The sequence below is a fragment of the Trichomycterus rosablanca genome, chromosome 26 (assembly GCF_030014385.1).
Source record: "Trichomycterus rosablanca isolate fTriRos1 chromosome 26, fTriRos1.hap1, whole genome shotgun sequence".
NCBI classification, from domain to species: Eukaryota; Metazoa; Chordata; class Actinopteri; order Siluriformes; family Trichomycteridae; genus Trichomycterus; species Trichomycterus rosablanca.
The window spans coordinates 4,000,033-4,020,560 of record NC_086013.1 but is presented as its reverse complement, the minus strand read 5'-3'; the positions used below and the strand labels follow the sequence as shown (position 1 = coordinate 4,020,560).

Sequence of the window (20,528 nt, the reverse complement as noted above, 5' to 3'; positions counted from 1 at the left end):
TCAGAAGTGCAGAATAACAGGTGTACGTGAGCACGGGGTTCGCTTTATTACGCTGAATTTTCTAAAACGTTAATAAAACTGTAGCAAACAAACGTGATTCGTCGTTTTTGTTGGTGTGTCAACATTTTTTTTGCTAACATGTAGCATCACACTACGACGTGTGTGTGTTTTGAGCCACACAATAAAACAATGCTTTTTTTTGTCTTGACATTCATGCTAGTATTTACAGTAGGTTGCCAGTCCCCCTTTTTTTGAAGATTATTTTTTCAACATGCCACACAGTGGCGGCTGCTGGTCTTTCAAAGAGGGGAAGCTCATTGTCGACTTACATCATAAAATTTGTCAATTTATTTATACATAAATTCTTCCCTCCGTTCCTTTACAAGAAAATGGCCTGAACTCGAACAAGGAAATGTTGAAATTATGTTAAACTGAAAAAAATATTATGAGTGTGTTTTATTTACACAATGAACAATGGAAATGGTCAAGAAATGGGTTGCAGTTTGTCTTTCGACTTCACTCGCAAAATCCGCGATGGGACTGAAGCTGAAGTGAAGGTGTAGAGCTCAAAATAGCTGTCAATCAAAACGGGATTCAGCCTTTCGACTGATCCTCCAATCATCTTGCAGAAGCTCCGCGTCCAGACCGACGCTCAGCGTCTGGGGGCGGGACAAAATCGTGGCATTTATCAAATGACCGGGGGGTTTCGAAGCAATGAAAAAAACCGTTCCATGCAGTCCCATAGAAGTGAATAGACGCTCAGCTTCTGCGGGCAAATGCATTGACGCTCCGGGAATGTATGAGAAGTTAACAAAATCGAGTCAGTCGATTTGTGATAAGTAACTCGTCTTCGAGATGAACGTGTTCTAACGCATTTGTAGTCAATTAAATGTTAACACAACTGTACATATTTGACCATTTAATTTTTGACATTTTAGGGGAAGCTGAGCTTCCCTTGCAGTCTTAGAGAAATCGCCACTGATGCCACACAGAGCACAAAAGCAAGTAACAATAAAACAACTGAAAAGAACCGACAGCACTTACATCCATCCACTTCACACTGGATCGAATTTCCTCTCTCGGGTTGTGTTAAATCTTTTCCGACTCGCTTTACATCACTCTAACGATCTTCCTTTATGTTCCTTTTACATTTAATACAAAGAAAGACGTGGATTGATGACGATCTGAGGCTTTAGCAAGGCTGGAGTCTGGCAGATTTGTTTTTGTGAAGGTGCCTGAATCAAGACACTTCTGTCCTGGAAAGCCTGATTTTTTTGGACCTGAATTCCAATGGAGGAGGAAGATAGATAGATGGTCATGAACCATCAGCCAACGTCATGAACCAAAGTCACCCAACTGCAATGTGAATGTTGGGTGACTAGTGCTTAGTAGTTAAGATACTGTACTAGTAATCAGAAGGTTGTTGGTTAATACCTCACATCTGCCAGCCTGAGTAAGGCCCTTAACATTGCATGACCCCTTGAACGACCAAAAGTATTCCATCACCACAAACTTCATAACCAAAAGTATTCACACCCCCACATTAAACCCCCATTACAGGGACAGTGGTAGCCTAGTGAGTAGGGCTTTGAGCTATCAACTGAAAGGTTGAGAGTTTGAATCTCAGCCCTTAACCCTCTCTGCTCCAGGGGCGCCGTAGGACGATCGTAGGATGATTCGTTTACTGTACACTGTATCAGCAATAACATTAAAACCACCTCCTTATTTCTACACTCACTGTCCACTTTATCAGCTCCACTTACCATATAGAAGCACTTTGTAGTTCTACAATTACTGACTGTAGTCCATCTGTTTCTCTGCATGCTTTGTTAGCCTTCTTTCATGCTGTTCCTCAATGGTCAGGACCCCCACAGGACCACCACAGAGCAGGTATTATTTGGGTGGTGGATCATTCTCAGCACTGCAGTGACACTGACATGGTGGTGGTGTGGGCAGCATCCTGTGACCACTGATGAAGGTCTAGAAGATGACCGACTCAACAGCAGCAATAGATGAGCGATCGTCTCTGACTTTACATCAACAAGGTGGACCAACTAGGTAGGAGTGTCTAATAGAGTGGACAGTAAGTGGACACACAGCACACACTAACACACCACCACCATGTCAGTGTCACTGCATTGCTGAGAATGATCCACCACCTAAATAATACCTGCTCTATGGTGGTCCTGTGGGGGTCCTGACCATTGAAGAACAGCATGAAAGGGGGCTAACAAAGCGTGTAGAGAAACAGATGGACTACAGTCAGTAATTGTAGAACTACAAAGTGCTCCTATATGGTAAGTGGAGCTGATAAAATGGACAGTGAGTGTAGAAGGGTTACATTTCTGTCAGGGTGTCAGAGCAGGAAGCCACATTCTAGCCGACGTTAATGAACCGGGATGAAACGCAGAGTCGCTGTGCGACGGTGACAATACCTAAACCCTGCGGTACAGCGGGCGGGCGGTCTGCTCTCTCTCAGCGGGCCGTCGGGGGGGCGTAAATGGATCTGAGCTCCCCGGCCCGAGCGGATTAATTCTGCTGTTTGTGTCATAATGTCACATTCATCAGACGAAGCAGGTACCACACCGGGCCTGCAGCGATGCCTCGGCTGTGAGTCGCCGGGCAACCGCAGGCCCCCCCTGTTTAAAAAGTGCAGCGTATCAGATCGGATCAGATAAACAATAATAATACGGGCGGAGAGTAGAGGAGGCAGGACGGGGCGATGTTATCACTGTCAAACCACATGACTTTAATGCTGTGAGCTGAATGTAGAGCCACTAACAGCAAGAAGAGGCAATGAAGAGCCCCATAATGTCTGAGTTTACATTTTCGGCATTTAGCAGACACCTTTATCCAAAACGACTTACATTACAGTGACAGTATACAGTCTGAGCAATTGAGGGTTAAGGGCCTTGCTCAAGAGTCCAACTGTAGCAATCTGGCAGTGCTGGGGCTTGAACCAGCAACCTTCTGATTACTAGCCCAATACCTTTTGTCCGGCTTTCTATGTCTGCAATTTTTGAGATGTTGCCCCACCAACTACATGACCAAAATTATTCGGTAGCCGCCAACTACATGACCAACATGAGCAACTGAAAGTTAAGGGTTGTGCTCAAGAGCCCTACAGTGGTGGGGCTTGAGCCAGCAACCTTCTGATTACTAGTCCAGTACCTTAACCACTAGGCTCAGCTTGCCCTAAAGTTCATACAAGTTCAGGTGTGTCAGGTCTGAGCAATTGAGGGTGAAGCGCCTTGCTCAAGGGTCCGACTGCAGCAACCTGGCAGTGCTGGGGCTTGAACCAGCAACCTTCTGATTACTAGTCCAGTACCATTTGTCCGGCTTTCTATGTCTGCAATTTTTGAGCTGTTGCCCCACCAACTACATGACCAAAATTATTCAGACGCCGCCAACTACAACTACATGACCAACTGAAAGTTAAGGGCCGTGCTCAAGAGCCCTACAGCAGCAACCTGGCAGTGCTGGGGCTTGAACCAGCAACCTTTTGATTACTAGTCCAGTACCTTAACCACTAGGCTCAGCTTGCCCTAAAGTTCCTATAAGTTTAGGTGTGTCAGGTCTGAGCAATTGAGGGTTAAGGGCAAGCCGTAGCCTAGTGGTTAAGGTACTGGACTAGTAATCAGAAGGTCGCTGGTTCAAGCCTCACAGCTGCCAGGTTGCTGCTTATGGGCTCTTGAGCAAGGCCCTTAACCCACAATTGCTCAGACTGTATACTGTAACTGTAATGTAAGTCGCTTTGGATAAAGGCGTCTGCTAAATGCCGAAAATGTAAATGTAAGAGCCTTGCTCAAGGGTCCAACTGTAGCAATCTGGCAGTGCTGGGGCTTGAATCAGCAACCTTCTGATTACTAGTCAGTATCTTTTGTCCGGCTTTGTACGTTTGCAATTTTGGAAATATTGCCCCACCAACTGCATGACCAAAAGTATTCGGACGCCACCAACTACATGACCAAAAGTATTCGGACGCCACCAACTACATGTGGCCTACATGAGCAAGTGAGGGTTAAGGGCCGTGCTTAAGAGCCCTATAGCAGCAACCTGGCAGTGGTGGGGCTTGAACCAACAACCTTCTGATTACTAGTCCAATACCTTTTGTCTGGCTTTCTACGTGTGCAATTTTTGAGGTGTTGCCCCACCAACTACATGACCAAAAGTATTCCGACGTCACCAACTGCATGACCAAAAGTATTCGGACGCAAAACCAACTACATGACCAAAAGTATTCAGACGCCACAAACTGCATGATCAAAAGTATTCGAACGCCACCAACTGCATGACCAAAAGTATTTGGATACCAACAACTACATGACCAAAAGTATTTGGATACCAACAACTGCATGACCAAAAGTATTTGGATACCAACAACTACATGACCAAAAGTATTCGGATGCCACCAACTACATGACCTACATGAGCAACTGAGGGTTAAGGGCCTTGCACAAAAGCCCTACAGCAGCAACCTGGCAGTGCTGGGGCTTGAACCAGCAACCTTCTGATTACTAGTCCAGTACCTTAACCACTAGGCTTAGCTTGCCCTAAAGTTCCTTTAAGTTCAGGTATGTCAGGTCTAAAAATAAAACCAATAATTTTGATACAAACAGCGTATTATTCACAACCAACACGTACAAGCTGAGAGAAAGGGAACTACCACATTAAACTCCAGGTTAAACTCAGTCTACCAATCAATCACAGATGCTAAACTGCTATCATTTATCTGGAGGAAGAAAAAAGGATTTAAAACAGGCTTCGTGTGGACAGCTCTAAGCTCTCCGAGACCCAGATCTTGGCTTTCTGCTCACATTTCACTTAACTCTGCATTTTAATTGCAGCATGTAAAATGAATCACGCATCAAAGCGTACAGACGCCGAAAGAGAGCGTTGAAAACGGGATCGGGGTCAAGTACCCGCACCCTCGTTAGCATTCGTGAAGAAGCTGCAATTCCTCTTGCCTATTCCTCCATCCACATTGACAATGATTTTCTAGTAGATGATGCTTGAAGCTGGTTGTGTAAGGTGTGATGTAAAACGCTGTTGGGAATTGACTGATTTATTCAGAACAGGATGTCACATTTTGGTGTTTGAGACATTAGTGCAAGTGTACTGTAATCAGATAAAAGAGGAACGTATATCACTTCCTAGACTTCGGAAAAATAAATTAGGGAGCCAGGTTTTACACTGTTCTTAACCACACTGTTGTTGCTTATAGCATGGCTTCAAATAAAGCCTAGCAACCCAACACGACAGGCAATAAAAAGCAGCCACAGGACCGAACGGACAGATTGGTTTATTATTATTCTGTGCATCTCCTTGCTTCCCTCGCCCTCCTGAGAACTGACCTCTGCTATGAAGTGTAACGGGGTGGTGTGTGGGAACAGGACCCGAGGTGCACAGGAACCTCACTAAACTAAAAAAAGGAACAAGCCCTAGGTGGGACTTGCGACCAGCTACTCAGTCCACCAATCAGCTGACACACAAGCTCACACACGAGATCCCAAATGCTTCCTCAAGAAGTCTAAGCTGAAGGAAAAAAAGAGGGAAAATTCGTTAGAGGTGAGGAATCAACTCACGAGTCAAGAGTCGAGTCGTTAGAGGATTCATTTTTAGCAAAGTAATGGCTTCCAGATGTGGAAGCAGAAGCGCTACTTTAAAAGAAAAACAGACTCTGGATCCTTCAAGGTTATATTCTATTAAGTGTCTGCATAGACGCCTGGCTGGCCGATAGCACCACTGAGATTCGAACCTGGATCGACTCACTTTCTTTCTGTCTTTCAGGACCAAACAATAACAGTCTCAGGATCTTCTGCAGATATCTTCTCTTAAGTGTCTGCATAGACGTCTGGCTGGCTGGTAGCACCACTCAGATTCGAACCTGGATCGTCTCGTGTGTCATTACAGGTGGTTAGAGAATCGCTTCCTTTCTGTCTTTCAGCAACAAAGAATAAGAGACTCAGGGTCTTCTGTGGTTATCTTCTCTTAGGTGTCTGCATAGACGCCTGGCTGGCTGGTAGCACAGCTGAGATTCAAACCTAGATCAACTCATGTGTCATTAAGGGTGGTTAGAGCATCGCTTCCTTTCGGTCTTTCATGAGCAAAGAATAACAGACTCAGGATCTTTTGTGGTTATCTTCTCTTAGGTGTCTGCACAGACGCCTGCCTGGCTGGTAGCACAACTGAGATTTAAACCTAGATCGACACGTGTCATTACGGGTGGTTAGAGCATCGCTTCCTTTCGTTCTTTAAGGAACGAAGACAAACTGGAGGTCTTTGGTGGTTATCTTCTATGAAGTGTCTGCACAGACGCCTGGCTGGCTGGTAGCACAGCTGATATTCAAACCTGGATCTCAGCACTAGTGGGACAACATAATAGACCAAAGTAAAATAGAACAGGGATTCTTTCAACCCTTATTTGAACTGTTGGACTCCTGTTTTCAATCTGATCAGACTCCACACACTCCGAGGCTGAACCGAGGTTCTATAAGTGCTACCAAGACCATCACAGCACCCCCGACTAATTCGATTCTAATGAGGCTACACGCTCATCCTGTTTATCGACTCATGTGTCATTAGGGGCGGTTAGAGCATCGCTTCCTCTCAGTCTTTCAGGAACGAAGAAAAACAGACTCGGGATCTTCCGCGGTTATCTTCTCTTAAGTGCTGCTCTCTGCGTGGAGCTAATCAGGAGAGACGGGAGCGCTATTAATCACGCCGGTTAAACGATACCCGGCCCGATTTTCAAATTGTCGTTGTTTATTTGCATGAGAAACGTTCGTCGCTTCTTTTCCCGCGGCGTTTGTGTTCCAGTCGGGCTGCGGATGGTCTTTCCAGGGTGGAGCTAATGAAAAGCTACCAGTGTGCACACACTCCTATAGAGTTTAATGATGGGGGGTGGATGATGTTTGTTTACGCAAAATAAAGAGACAAACAGTGCTGCTGATTACGTTTACTGGTTAATTCGCACTATGAGGCGTCCTAGCAATCCTACGGCAATTCAGTTAGCAATCGTTTAGTCAAAATGAACTATTTAGGCAGGGTATACAGGGTCGTGGTGGGCGTGACTTACTGGGTGAAAGGCAGGTAACACCCCAGACAGGTTGCCAGTCTAACACACACTCATACCTAGTGGGACATTAGTATCTCTAATTATCGTGACTGCGTGTCTTTGGACTGTTGGAGGAAACCGGAGCATCTGGAGGAAACCCACACAGACACGGGGAGAACATCCGAACTCCACACAGAAAGGACTCGGACCACTCCGACTGGGAATCGAACCCAGGACCTTGTTGCTGTGAATTATCCTGACTGCACGTCTTTGGACTTTTGGAGGAAACCCACACAGACACATGAAGAACATCCGAACTCCACACAGAAAGGACTCGGACCACTCCGACTGGGAGTCGAACCCAGGACCTTGTTGCTGTGAATTATCCTGACTGCACGTCTTTGGACTGTTGGAGGAAACCGGAGCTCCCGGAGGAAACCCACACAGACACATGGAGAACATCCGAACTCCACACCCGGATCACTCCGACTGGAAATCGAACCCATGACCTTCTTGCTGTGAATCAGTCTGGCTCATATGGAGATCCGTATCTCGCATGGAGAGTCGCGCACTGATCTCCGATATCCCGCGTCTCTTCGTGCAGGCACCATCGGCATCGAATGGGAGTCGAACCCAGTACCTACTTGCTGTGAACCAGTCTGGTTCATATGGAGATCCGTATCTCGCACGGAGAGTCGCGCACTGATCTCCGATATCCCGCGTCTCTTCGTGCAGGCGCCATCGGCATCGACTGGGAGTCGAACCCAGTATCTACTTGCTGTGAATTATCCTGACTGCACGTCTTTGGACTGTTGGAGGAAACCGGAGCTCCCGGAGGAAACCCACACAGACACGGGGAGAACATGCAAACTCCACACAGAAAGGACCCGGACCACTCCGACTGGGAGTCGAACCCAGGACCTTCTTGCTGTGAACTGGTCTGGTTCATATGGAGATCCGTATCTCGCACGGAGAGTTGCGCACTGATCTCCATTATCCCCCGTCTCATCGCGCAGGCACCATCGACCCGCCACCAGAGGTCGCAACTGCAGGAGATATGAAGAACCCCTCCGGCCCTACCTCGCCCTCCGGCCCTACCTCGCCCGACAAGGTTCTAATGCAGAATTGACTTGTGACATCACAAGCCAAACCGTTTTGAAATGTGTCCGTGTATCCGTACGGTCAAAACAGACACCACTCACGGTCGTGGTGTCAATTCATCCCAACTATGTTTACAAGGGTTCAGGTCTGAGTCATGCTGGAACGGGAACGGACCTTCTTGGTGCAAAATCGGAAGCATTTTGTTATAGAATTGTTGACTTATAATTGAGTTCATACACCGGAACTGTATCTGAAAAGGAGACGCTCCCGTTTTCACCGGAGCGGATTGTAAATAAACGTGACTCCATGACAGACCTGAGAAAACATTACGTCTGTGTACACTTCTCCAAGTCCTCAGACTCCCTGGTAAGTAAAAGTAATTAACGGTCGGAGCGCTGAATGAAATCGACTCTGACGGAAACAGCTCAGGGTCGGACCACTCAGGACTGATACCTGAAGAGCCTCGTGAGAGCAGAGCGGCCCCACATGAGCGCCGGATTAACAAGGCTTTAAACGGAAGCGCCGCCAAGCGGGACGTCTGAAGGGTGACTGTACAGGCTTTAAGAGCACTGAGAATTTCAATGTTGTGATTGAATTCGCTAGGTAAATCGTCCAATGAGGAGGAGGTTTACTGCTATGCATTTTCCCGTATTTTTGGCTGCCTCATGCTCCCTCTGACGCTCACACAGTACACTGACACCTTCACATTCGCCTCATTCGATGAATTTGCGCATTGAGAGCCACGCCCTGTTTTCCGTGCTCCTTCGCTTTCTGTACATGCACCTCGGGCTACTAACCAGGGTCCTTACACAGCGTCACTCACTTTCAGTCTGGTTCGTTTCGCACACGGCAGACTTTTAGCGGCCGATTTTGTCTGCTCCAGGCATTGCCAATTATGCCCGCTAGGGGGCGCCCTCGCTTTTTTTACCATTACCATCAGAGCCGCTCAGGTGGCGCAGCGGTAAAAAGACACGCTGCAACCAGAGCTGGATTCTGAGTACGTGGTATCGAATCCAGCTCTGCCTCCCCGGTTCGAGGCTGAGTGGCTGTATGAGCAACGATTGGCCGGTTGCTCAGTTGGGGGGCGGGAGAAAGAACCGGATGTGGGTCTCTCTCTGTCGGAATGCGATTACGACCTCTGCCGGCCGATTAGAGGCGCCTGCTCAGAGATGAGGAAGAGTGCCTCTCTCCGCATGCAACGCTAGGTGGCGCCACACTCATCAATGTGTGAGTGGCAAAAATGCATCCGGCTGCTGCTCATGTTTCGGAGGAGCTTCGATCTCCTCGGTCAGGGCAGGGTTCGGCATAGACAGAGAGGAAGCACGATCCAAATTGAACAATTGGATGCGCTAAAGGGGGAGAAAAAGAAGAAAAATGTAAAAAAAAACACCACCTGGTGTTGGGTGGTGGGCTCCCATACATAACTGTACTACATAAGCAAAGACAGGCTATGCTCTACATGCTACAGTCAACTCCATCTACTGTACCTACTGCTCTGAAATCCTTTCTGATTTTCCGATCTTAAATGGTCCACGTGACTTTCACACTGTTCTAAAGGCAACGTTCAGTACATAAGCGCCCGATAACTGAACACAAAACCGACTCGTCTCGATCAGTGACGTCCGTCCAGTTCGCACAAAAGCTCCGCACTGCTTGGCCGTGAAGAGCAAAACAGCCTCATTCAGCTCGGATCCCACGTACCATTCATAACCGACGCGTCTGAGAATGATGAACCGCTGTTACATAAAGTCGTTGAAAATGTCAAGGTAAATGAACTAAATGAAGTCAGAGGGAGGGGGTGTGAAGAACGGCTCTGTGCGGGGGAAGTAGGGAGCCTGGGAGTGCACGTGTGAGATTTCGTTTTTGGACGTCAACCAGGCTCAAGTGGCCGCTACATATATATGTGGACACCTGCTGATAAGGTTTTTGGGCATCTGAGCATCTGGGCAATCTGTGTCCTTCCAATTCATCCCAAATGTGCTTTAACTCTTTCCTTCTATTCATCCATCCACCCATATTCATCCATCCATTTATTTATCTATCCATTCATGCATCCATCTATCCACCCATATTCATCCATCTATCTATCCACCCATATTCATCCATCCATTTATCCATCTATCCATTCATCCATCCATCCACCCATATTCATCCATCCATTCATCCACCCATATTCATCCATCCATTTATCCATTTATCCAATCATCCATCCATCCACCCATATTCATCCATCCATCCACCCATATTCATCCATCCATTCATCCATCCATATTCATCCATCCATTTGTCCATCCATCTATCCATTCATCCATCCATCCACCAATATTCATCCATCCATTCATCCACCCATTATTATCCATCCATTTATCCATTTATCCAATCATCCATCCATCCACCCATATTCATCCATCCATCCACCTATATTCATCCATCCATTTATCCATCTATCCATACATCCATCCATCCATCCATCCATATTCATCCATCCATCTATCCACCCATATTCATTCATCCATCCATCCATATATCCATTTATTTATCCATCCATCCACCCATATTCATCCATCCATCCATCCATATATCCATTTATTTATCCAGCCATCCATCCATATTCATCCATCCATCTATCCACCCATATTCATTCATCCATCCATTCATATATCCATTTATTTATCCATCCATCCACCCATATTCATCCATCCATCCATTCATTTATCCATCCATCCACCCATATTCATCCATCCATTTATCCATCCATCCACCCATATTCATCCATCCATCCATCCACCCATATTCATCCATCCATCCATCCATTCATCCATCCACCCATATTCATCCATCCATCCATCCATTTATTCATCCACTCATCTATCTACATTCAACCATCCATCCACATCTATCATCCATCCATATCCATCCATCCACATCTATCATCCATCCATTCATCTATCTACATTCAACCATCCATCCACATCTATCATCCATCCATATCCATCCATCCATCCATCCATTCATCCATCCAACTATCCGCATTCAGTTCTGATTGGATGGATGGATGAATATGGAAGGATGTATGGATAGATGGTTAGATGGTTGATTAAATGTGGATGGACAAATGGAGGAATATGGATGAATAGTTGGATCCATATTCATCCATCCATCTAGCTATAAATCATGACTGAAGTGTTGCTGAACCCAGGCCAGAAATCGTAAGAGAAATAACACTATTTAATCATTACAGCACACATTCACAGTACAGCAGCCAAAGCACACAGGCTCCATATAGAACAGATCATCTGTGTGTGTGTGTGTGTGTGTGTGTGTGTGTGTGTGTGTGTGTGTGTGTGTATCACTCACACAATAATGGGCGGCCCTGGTCCGTGTCCTCATCCTCGGTGGCAGGAGCCAGGCTGCTGCTCTTGCTGGCCAGACTGGAGCGACTTTCGGACAGCAAGCTGGCTCTGGACGGGCTGGTCAGGATGGACTGCAGGGGCGTAACTGCCAGACTTCCACTCAACTCTGATAAAGCTGGTAAACATGAGAAAGAAAATACGGCTGTAAAACATTCCACACACGAGATGTTTTGCCTCTTAACAAAAGCACAGTTGGGATTTAAAGAGGGTCATTTCACCCGCCTTCCTTAAAACAGTCTATAGTCTAGGGGTATTAGAAAGTGAATGTATCATCATCATGGTATATTAATCATGTTTAAGTGTGCTTGTGGAGTTACCCGAGTGTCGTCTTTTGATGCTCTCGGAGATGAAGGTCTTTCTGTCGCTGCTGGTGTCGCTGAGCTCGGAATCGCTGCCGTCGCTCTCGCTGGAGTCGACTACAGACAGAACACAGAGGGGAGCTGTCAGCAGGGTTCACAATGTTTTGACAGGAAAGCAGAACAAACTCTGCGTGTTTCCAGTGAAATACCTTCATGTCTACGAGTCGTCACATCACCTGTGTGTGGAAAAATGTGCAGTATGTTTTAGTTTGGATGCCAGATTGGCATTTTACATTCGTGATGTAATAATGTTTAAAGGGCCGCTCAGGTGGCGCGGCGGTAAAGTACGCTAGCGCACCAGAGTTGGGGTTTCGAATACATCGTATCGAATCTCAGCTCTGCCTTTCGACTGGGCTGGGCGGCTGCATGAACAACAATCGGCTCATAGGTCCTCATAACAGCTGAAGAGCTGTGGAGGACATGTGGAAGAAGAAGGTGCGTGGATTCATCAAGGAGGAAAGAAGGGGTGGTTGCCAGTTTGCCACTGTTGGGCCCTTGAGCAAGGTCCTTAACCCTCAATTGCTCAGACATCATACTGTCACGGTACTGTAAGTCGCTTTGGATAAAAGCATCTGCTAAATGCTGCAAATGAAAATATGTAAATGTAAAGAAGGGGCTGATGGGAACATATATAGGCAGACAATTTGACTCTTGAAGCTTTCAACTCCTAACTTTGAAGTACTGACCAATACCTGATCACAGGGCTGTTAATAAACTGATTAATTAATGACCCCCAAGTGTTATCACTGATTGATCCTGATCAGGGCTACACTGGGCGCGATGCGATAACAGGTCCGGCACAGGATGCCGAGTCTTCATGGGGCCTCGGCCACCTCCTCCTTAGACGCAGCCAATCATCGATCGTATGTATGAAGATGCCTGACCGGTTGATAGCACCGCTGGAGCTTGGAACCCTGGATCCCAGCGATCGTGTGTCTGTAAAGGGAAGGGGCAATGCTGACCAATCGAGGCTCCTGCATGGGGCGGCTGATCGAGACCATGTCCCTAGCAGGTCAAAGGAGCGATCGCCAGCTGCATGATGGGGAAGGGGGCGTGACGGCCTCAGCCCTCCTCGATCGGCGCTGGGCTACGATTGGATGAGGTGAAAAAAAGAGGCAAACACTAAATAAAGAATCAACCAAAATAATAAAAAAATACAGTTTCAACTTTAAACTGCAATCCCCGATGACAGAAGCTTGTTTATTACGTTTTGCTTCAGCAAACAAAAGTGGTAAATCGGCGCCGTATGACTGAGAACAGATCAGTAAAAGCAGCATCAAACCGAATATAATAATCAAGAGTAGCAGCAGGGGCCGCTGAGAAAGCCAAAAGACGGGCGGCGCTCTGGGAGGCACCACATTTCACCATAATAGTAGCTTTAAGACCTAAAAATCAATGCCGTCTCCTCGCGAGGATGCTTTTTACACGGCCGCGCACCATCATCGCAGAACCCATTATTGGATCTGAATCGACTCTGGTGGAGTCTGCAGTACGAGGACGAGAAGAGAAAAGAAAAACTACACGCAGGAGCAAGAAACAAGAGCTCGTCCACCCTGTAGGGGTCATTGCTCCTTTGTTCTTTTGGGTGTAGAAGGGAGAAGCTCGAATTTGGAACTTCTGGGTCACTACCAAACCCTTGCAATGGACATTTTTGGCATTCAGCAGACACTCTTATCTAAAGTGACTTACAGAATACAGTCTAAGCAATTGAGGGTCCAGGGTCCAACAGTGGCAACCTGGCAGTGGTGGGGTTTGAACCAATGACCAATGACGAGCCCCAAAGTCTAAAAATGAAATCACAAATGCCAAAGCGTAATAATCTGCTAGCACACCAGCGCTGAGATTCTGAGCTCTCGGGTTCGAATCTCGGTTCTGCTACCGGTCGACTGGGAGCCCCCAGCAGGCACAATCGGCGGACGAAAAAAGCTGTGTGGGAAAAGACCGGACTAAAGGGTGGGGTTATCAGCGCTGTGTAAGGACCTTGGTTGCCCAGGGCAACCTGTACAGAAAGTGGAGGAGCGTGGAGAACTTATCTAAAGCGACTCACAGAATACAGTCTAAGCAAATGAGGATCAAGGGCCCAACAGTGGCAACCTGGCAGTGGTGGGGCTTGAACCAATGACCTTACGATTCCAACGAGTCCAGCATCTAAAAATGAAATCAAAACTCATCGTAAACGCCAAGGGGGCGAAGCAGGATTCTGAGCTCCCGGGTGCAATTGTCTTAGTGGACCTTGGTAGACCTTAGTGGACCTTGGTACACCTTGGTAGACCTTAGTGGACCTTGGTAGACCTTAGTTGACCTTGGTAGACTTTAGTGGACCTTGGTAGACTTTACTGGACCTTGGTAGACCTTAGTGGACCTTGGTAGACTTTAGTGGACCTTGGTAGACCTTGGTAGACCTTAGTGGACCTTGGTAGACCTTAGTGGACCTTGGTAGACTTTAGTGGACCTTGGTAGACTTTAGTGGACCTTGGTAGACCTTAGTGGACCTTGGTAGACTTAACTGGACCTTGGTAGACCTTAGTAGACCTTAGTGGACCTTGGTAGACCTTAGTGGACCTTGGTAGACCTTAGTGGACCTTGGTAGACTTAACTGGACCTTGACCTTAGTGGACTAAAGGGCGCCTGTACAGACAGTGGAGGGGCGCAGAGATCAGGGCGTGGCTCTACGTTCACTCAGCTGACCTCACACGCAAATCCACCAAAGTATGGAGGAATAAGAAGGGATTGGTGGACTGCAAATATACGCCCTCCTTGGACCCCGCCGGGGTCCCCAGCAGCGGATTGGCTACGCTAAATTGGGAGAAAAAGGGGGTCAAATGCATTAAAAAAAAAAACCATCACAAACGTTTCATACAAGGAGCACAGAAGCTTCTCCGTGCTTCAGACGACGTTTGGAGCTGTTTAATTCAACCTGAAAAGCAATTACGTTCACCATATAAACGAAGCCGTTTCTGCGCGCCGGGCGGCGAAGACGCTAGCTGTGGCTTTACCGCTTCATGAAAAGAATATTAAGAGATGGCGGCTTAATTAGCATTTAAATGTAATCTTCTCCTGTCCTGGTTCCAGATGCTGCTTGAACTGAAGAACACAATTACAGCGGCGTGAGAGGCCGCTCGGCCCGGGTTGAAGTGCTGGGACAGTGTGGGCTCTTGATGTCTGGAGGTACGTCGGAGGTACACGGGAGTACTTGAGGACATTTCTTAGCTGTTCGGGTGTACGGCGATTGAAATATGAAAACGTTTGGAAAATGCTGGGCGATTCGGTGCCCACTTAGCACTCGTTTCGGTGGTGAATGTGCCAGCACCAAGATTTTAATTCTATTAAAATAGAATAGAATAGAACATTTTTAAGCAAAGATAGTATCTCATGCCAGCAATATTTTCTGGGATGCTTCTAATACACAATGTCACAATGTGGCCAAAAGTATTTGGACACCTGTTCATGGGTAAAAGGGGCTATTCGTCAGAGTTGCAAAAAGGGATAATTATCGGCTTTCGAGCCAAGGGTGGCAGCATTTCTAAAACTACATGCATGAGCAAGAAACAAGAGCTCGTCCACCCTGTAGGGGTCTTTGCTCCTTTGTTCTTTTGGGTGTGAGCAGGAGAAGCTTGAATTTGGAACCTCTCGGTCACTACGAAACCCCTGCAATGGACATTTCTGGCATTCAGCAGACGACTTACAGAATACAGTCTAAGCAAATGAGGATCAAGGGCCAAACAGTGGCAACCTGGCAGTGGTGGGGTTTGAACCAACGACCTTTCGATTACTAGTCCAGTGTCTTAACCAGTCCGAGCACCAAATCCAGTCCGACGTCTAAAAACGAAATCAAAACTCATCACAAACGCCAAGGTGGCAAAGCGTGATAATCTGCTAGCACACCAGTGCAGAGATTCTGAGCTCCCAGCAGTTTGTGAACTGTTCACGTGCTTGCTGTGGTGAAAGCGTATCGTGAGTGGACAAATGGCACCACTGCAAATAAGCGACGTGGAAACTGTGGAGCACCACGAGCTATTGATGTGAGAGGTAAACGTCGGCTACGAAGGTGCACGGGGGCGGACCGAGGCGCTACGCCGGAGCAGCTCACTGCCAAAATGGACCAGGGGGCTACCAGACGTGTGTCAACAACAGTTCAGCAAAGCCTACTGAATATGGGGCTCAGAAGCAGACAGATTGTCTTTTTTATCCATTTGTGGCATTCTCTGTGCATCTATGTGGAAGCCACTCTCAACCAATTAGGTTATGGATCCATTCTTGCAGATCACGTACACCCATACATGCTGATTGTCCTTCCTGGGGCGAACTGGATCTTGCACCAACACAATGCAACAGGTCACACAGTACTACCCTGGCCCCCTAATTCCCCAGACTTGAACCCAACTGAGCATCTGTTGGACCACCCTGATCGTCGTGTTCGCCCCCTCCAGCTGCCGTGGGATGCACTCCAGTCAGCGTGGCTCCAGATACCTGGGACGACCTACCAGGACCTTATTGAGTCGCTCCCAGCCCGTCTAGCTGGCGTCCGTGCTGCACACGGCGATTACTCTGGATATTAGAATGAATCTCGGCTCTGCTACCGGTCAACCAGGCGCTCCAGCAGGCACAACTGGCGGACGAAAAAAGCTGGGTAGGAAAAGACCGGACTAAAGGGTGGGGCTATTGACGCTGTGTAAGGACCTTGGTTGCCCAGGGCGCCTGTACAGAAAGTGGAGGAGCGTGGAGAACTTATCTAAAGCGACTTACAGAATAGTCTAAGCAAGTGAGGGTCAAGGGCTCAACAGTGGCAACCTGGCAGTTGTGGGGCTTGAATCAATGACCTTTCGATTCTAACGAGTCCAATTAGTTGGTGGTCTTAATCATGTGACTTGACTGTGTATGATTGGTTTATTACACCTGTTAGTAATTGTTGGGGCTGAAACACATGAATTCAAAAAAATGACTGTACATTTAGGAAGTGTAAATGTAAACGTGATACATGAACAACTACTATATTTCATTTATATTGTTACCACGGCAACATAACCCTTGATATTTCTTCCCAAACCACACACCCATCAGAAAAAATAATGCGTTTGTAAAGAACGTACCTTTCCAAGTATTTTTTGACTTTTACTTAAACAATTTATCTACCCCTGAAGGTAAACGTACCACGCTAAGAAGTGGCGATAAATCACGAAGCCTCTATTCACTCGGCGAATCGGCCACAGCGTGCGTCTCGGTGTAACACTCCCACACAGAATCCAGTTCCTCCTATTGAAACATTGATAGCACACCGGGCTAACCGCTGTGCTGTACGACCACGCTCCGATAAAACACAGCGGCGTGTGCGTTCGGGTTCGAGCTGCACCTCTTCCCCGAAATAACACAAAACGATCAATAAGAAAACAGCACAGGCACAAACAGGGACAGAATAAAGAGCCTGGAGAGGCCGCGATTGGCTGGACCGCTCAGCTCCGGCCTTTGACTTTGCCGTCTCCTTTACGGCTTAACGAGCCCCTATTAGCCTGCGTGAGCCCGTCGTGGTAGCGCATCACCGTGCCAAATCTGTCCCGGCTGCCAAATGCTGCATTTTCATGCAATTCCAATGAGGCCCCATTTACAACAATTCCGTTCAACGTAACCTGATTAACCCATCAGCGTTAATTCAGGAGGCTCTTAGGGTAGGATTCGCAGGCTGAATCCGGGAGATGAAGGGCTGAATTAGGATGCCAAGAGCTACTCAGTAGGCCAGAGGTTTCTAATTGCTGTTCCGAACAAAGGCAGGGAAGCAAAGAGAACCTTTGTGGTAAACCGCCAGCAACCAGCATTTATCGTCCATCTACATAGACGCATTTTACATATATGCCTTAATTCTGAGCGATCATTTGACCAGCAGTTCCTGGTCCTGGTTCTGCCTGTGATTCATCTTTACTTCTATATTGATCCCTGTTCTCAACTCTTGCCTGATTATAGATTTTGAATATGGATTGAGGCTAAAAAAAAAGAGTTCCCTGATTGCCTGCACTTGTCCAGCCTCCTCCGTCCACCCAGCGTTTCAACAGCACCATTAACTTATAAATAAACAAAGACAGAACTCGGTCCTCTCAGGCGAATGTGCTACCGGACGTCAAGAGCAAATGATATCGCTGGCGGTCTCGATGTGTTCGCGACTCATTAAACTTCTCACCCTGCTCGTTCTGACAGTGCAGTGAAATACGCTTCTTTACCAAACTTTCAGTGCCGCGGGTCACCATATTCACTGAATTTAAAATGCATAATTCATACGCTGCTCTGCCCGAAATCGATATAACAGAGGAACGTTACCCCGAGGCTTCTGCAGTAAACTCATCATGATTTAGCTTTTTCCAATACAAACCGATGAAAAAAGTCATTTAGGATGTATACTGCATTCTATAACCCTAATATAACAAGTCAGGACAGTGAGACAAACGTAAATAAAAAAGATAGATGTATAGAGAGATATACAAACAGATAGATAGACAGATATATAGATAAAGATAGATAGATCGATAGACACAGACAGACAGACAGACAGACAGACAGACAGACAGACAGACAGACAGAAAGATACAGACAGATAGACAGATAGATGGATAGATAGAGATAGATAGACAGACAAGATGTATAGATAGACAGACAGACAGATAGATAGACAGACAAGATATATAGATAGACAGATAGACAGACAGCCAGATAGATAGATAGATCAATAGATAGATAGATATTAGATAGACAGACAGATTGATACATAAATAGACAAACATATAGAAAGACAGACAAATAGATATAGACAGACAGACAAATAGACAGACAGACAGACAGATATATAGATAAACAGACAAATATATAGATAAACACAGACAGATATATAGATAGATAGACAGACAGACAAATAGACAGACAGATATATAGATAAAGATAGACAGGTCGATAGACACAGACAGACAGACAGACAGATATAAAGATACAGACAGACAGACAGACAGAAAGATAGACATAGATAGAGATAGATAGAAAGACAGACAGCCAGATAGATAGATCGATATTAGATAGATAGACAGACAGACAGACAGACAGGCAGACAGACAGATTGATACATGAACAGACAGACATATAGATAGACTGACAAATAGACAGACAGACAGATATAGAAAGACAGACAGACATACAGATATATAGATAAACAGACAAATATATAGATAAACACAGACAGATATATAGATAGACAGACAGATATAATAGATAGACAGACACATAGACAGACAGACAGACAGATTTATAGATAGACAAATATATAGACAGACAGATATATAGATAGACAGGCAGACAGACAGTCAGATAAAAAACTAATGCAAATGTACAATGTGCATACTGTATATATATAACTACTTAGACGATACGTAATCGCTGTATAAGTAGTGCGTCTAAATAATCTGCCTATAATGGGTTTGATTTCTTGATAGAATCCTCTCTACTGAAGCAGCTAGGCAGCTCACTAGGTTTTCAGACAGGGGTGCATTTATGCCGGTACAGGGTAGGGCCTTGCCAAAACTGCTGCCAATAGATGTGGCTGAAACACGTAAACTAACCTGTGGCCATGTCGAGCCCTTAAGGAGTCGTTATTATTGCCTGTGTCCCACCAGATAAGACTTGTTTTTAGGTCAGGAGCACCAGTGTCTCTTGGCACTAAGCTTATTATGGAACACGGACATGTTATGTGATCACAGTCACAGCAAGGGGTGCTGCGGGCACTTTCCCAAAGTGTGGTGAAGGAGCCGCTTATCACATGCCACACATGGTTGTACTTTATCAGCGCTGAGGCACTGTACCCCCCTTCCTCCAATTCCCGAAAAGAAAAAATAAATCAAGTAATCTTATTTACTTTTGATAGAACAGGCACTGTGCCAGGTTCACTCACAAGGGAAAACGGGACAGATTTGTTATTTAAAAATACATACAAGACCAGAACACCAACCTTTGCTGTGGGCCCATGAGTAGTTAACGGGTGCACTCCTGGCTACCGACTGCTCCTCTGTACCAGGCCTTCTGTCTATGAAGGGATCCTTCACTGGACGGATGTACTTCGGCAAAGCCTTGTAGAACCAGGCTCCAGAACGCTTCCACACCTGCTCAGAGAGAGAAAGATATAAAGCAAAAATGGTTCAGGAATGATGATGCTCGAGGAGCACAACAACCAGTTTGAGGTGTTGACTCGGCCTCCGAATTCCCCGGATCTCGATCCAGTCGAGCATCTGTGGGACGTGTTGGACGAACAAGTCCGATCCATGGAGGCCCCACGTCACAACTTACAGGAGTTAAAAGGATCTGCTGCTGACATCTTGGTGCCGGATACCACAGCACACCTTCAGGGGTCTAGTGGAGTCCATGCCACGATGGGTCAGGGCTGTTTTGGCAGCAAAACGAGGACCAACACAATATTAGGAAGGTGGTCGTAATGTTACGCCTGATCGGTGTGTATATTTACATACATACACACACATATATTTGTGGTGTGGCACGGTGGCTCGGTGGGTAGCGCTGTCGCCTTACAGCAAGAAGGTCCTGGGTTTCGATCCCCAGGTGAGGCGGTCCGGG

General features: G+C 46.5%; 1 protein-coding gene across 1 annotated transcript in view; it reads right to left on the bottom strand.

Moving 5' to 3' along the window:
* The window catches only part of doc2b (double C2-like domains, beta), a 132,719-nt gene that overhangs the window by 91,847 nt on the left and 20,344 nt on the right, over window positions 1–20,528 (bottom strand). The window contains exons 6-8 of the mRNA XM_062988546.1: window positions 19,909–20,059; window positions 11,889–11,987; window positions 11,516–11,686 (exon numbers count right to left, since the gene is read on the bottom strand). Coding sequence (XP_062844616.1) covers window positions 11,516–11,686; window positions 11,889–11,987; window positions 19,909–20,059 — 421 coding nt within the window. The remainder of the gene's footprint in view (window positions 1–11,515; window positions 11,687–11,888; window positions 11,988–19,908; window positions 20,060–20,528) is intronic.